Here is a 2,290-nt window from a genome sequence, read left to right on the forward strand (position 1 = left end):
TGTTTAACTTTTCCTGCAGATACAGAGAGTTGTCAGGAGAGTTTTCTGTTCTTATTTGGGCCTTCTGGTGAACTCTAAGAATGACATGGCTCTCGCATACACCCTGGACAACCCAAATCGCTCTCTGGGTCACATCGCCTTTACTGACCTTAGGCATGCTTCCTGCGACAGCACCTCGTCTCTCTTCCTGGTGAATTTGCAATGAGTACTTTTCAAATATAGATAAGTTATTATTTGCGCAAATTGTTTTTGTTCCGTAATGTGAATGCTAATTAATTGAAGATTTTTCTATATTCAGACAGTAACATCATTTGTCAGGGCCATACAGCTTGGAGGAAAGGGGTATGCCCCACCTGAGTCTCACCCCTTAAGGACGCACGTAAAGGGCTTCTCAGAGTTTCTCAATTTTATCGACCAGTGTCAAGAAGTTTTGGGAGAGACCTCTAATCCCAGGTGCGTTTTCATGCTTTTTATCCTGTATTGGAAATGCATATCCATAGTATTCCATTCTGAGAACAACAAATGTCTTAAGTCTACATAGCAGCTGTAGATGTTTGCCTTCGCTGGAAATATAGAGTTCCAATACTGGCCAAAAAAGTAATACAAAATTAATTCAAGACAATTTAATTAAAGTTTATTTGTATTTGTTTTAGATTTTCATGTATTTTCCTATAATTTCATTCACACTTGGTCCCACAAAAAAAAACATGCATACCTATAAGTGTTTATTTAAGCACTCTTATAATAAATTATAATATTTTTAAGTAAAGTTTTAGGCATTATTATTAATTAATATGATTAAGTGACTTTTAGGCATTATTTCATGATAAGTTTCTGGTTGGTCACAAAGTCACTGTGTTTGAAAAAAGATGACATGTATTTATTTTTTTTAATGTAAGCCAAATCAGCCAAAAATAATCACTGATATTCCTTGTTACTAATCACTAACATTACATTATCCCATGTCATGCACCATGTCTGTTGTATATTGCTCTTTTTGGCTGATGTTGCAGGTCATTCAGGTATGCATACAAACAATTGACACACTGTATATGTTGCACATGCTGAATACGAACCTAAGCAGCAGTATGAGTACTATGTTATTGTGAACATAGCCATTGCTTTGAGTTAAAAGCCAGGACAGTCATGACCTAGCCTTGACTTAATTTCTGTCTCCCTATCATTAGTGCATGACCCCAGATGAGTGTAGAGAAGTCTTTGATTTATACAAAAGATTTTGTGTTGCCTTGTTTTCCCAAAGAAATTGTACTTGCTATCTATATTTGTGGATCTGTTGGTCTCATCCTATCTTAACTCATTCTCTCGTCTTTTACCTGCTGCCATGTATCGATGCATGATCAATTTCTCAAAAGCAACCTTTAATGACGTCTGCACCAGTATTAATGAAATCGCCTGAATTGTTCAAAGCATGTTTATCTGAGGAACATCAAAGTGTGTTGTACTGAACAGCAAATGGCTGCTTTGTCCCTCCTTAGTTTGATAGCCATGATTAAACGTCATAATAGTGAGATTTTGCCATGATAACTCGCACTTCAAAACATCCAAGCAAATCTCCACTAGACGTTTGGCAGCACAACACATGGAGCTGAATTGAATAGATGATGGAGTTATTCCGAGAGGACGCAAGGTCATTTCCTGCAGTGCATCATGTGCATCAACTTGATTTTTGATGGAAGTGGCTTGAACCTGCTGCATGTGTCCTGTTCACCACCACGTCTCTTTTCTCTGATGAGAGAGTGTGAGCGCGGAGCCAAAAGGGGTCTTTCATCGGCCTGCTTCCCTGCCTGTGCAGTTCCCCACCTCCCAGCACCTTATGGAGTACTGTGTTACCACACACAAACACTTCTTACGGGGGAATCGGGGTCTCTCGTACAGCTAACATCTGTTTTCCCAGATGATTCTGTTACTGTAATTCCCTTTCACAAAAGCAAGGTCAGGGATTCAGGGCGGCCTCTTTCCCGCTGCAGCCCAAATGTTTACATTTATTAATCTCTTCATATATTCACACATAAAGTGAGGTGGAGTACAGCAATAGCACTGGTCTGGCACAAAAAGCTATTGGACCCTCCTAGACCACATTTTTACGTGAGTTATAGAGTGATCACACTAGATTTTAATCAAGCAAAATAATTTTTCTGCAACAAACCTCTTTATGTAACAAATAATTAATAATCAGGAGTCCGACAGTCATGGGAAACCTGGAAACACTGTATTTTTAAAATCAGGTTTTCTAGGCCTAGGGATTTTTTTTTATATATATATATATATA

At 38.3% G+C, this 2,290-nt stretch overlaps 1 protein-coding gene across 1 annotated transcript in view; it reads left to right on the forward strand.

Moving 5' to 3' along the window:
* LOC107578924 (PCNA-interacting partner-like) overlaps positions 1-453 on the forward strand; it is a gene marked incomplete at both ends in the record, with an annotated part of 2,537 nt that extends 2,084 nt beyond the window's left edge. The window contains 2 exons of the mRNA XM_016264826.1: positions 20-190; positions 299-453. Of these exons, the coding sequence (XP_016120312.1) occupies positions 20-190; positions 299-453 (326 nt within the window). The remainder of the gene's footprint in view (positions 1-19; positions 191-298) is intronic.
* Between the last annotated feature and the right edge of the window lie 1,837 nt (positions 454-2,290).

This window comes from Sinocyclocheilus grahami, unplaced genomic scaffold (assembly GCF_001515645.1).
Source record: "Sinocyclocheilus grahami isolate Dianchi unplaced genomic scaffold, SAMN03320097.WGS_v1.1 scaffold12784.1, whole genome shotgun sequence".
NCBI classification, from domain to species: domain Eukaryota; kingdom Metazoa; phylum Chordata; class Actinopteri; order Cypriniformes; family Cyprinidae; genus Sinocyclocheilus; species Sinocyclocheilus grahami.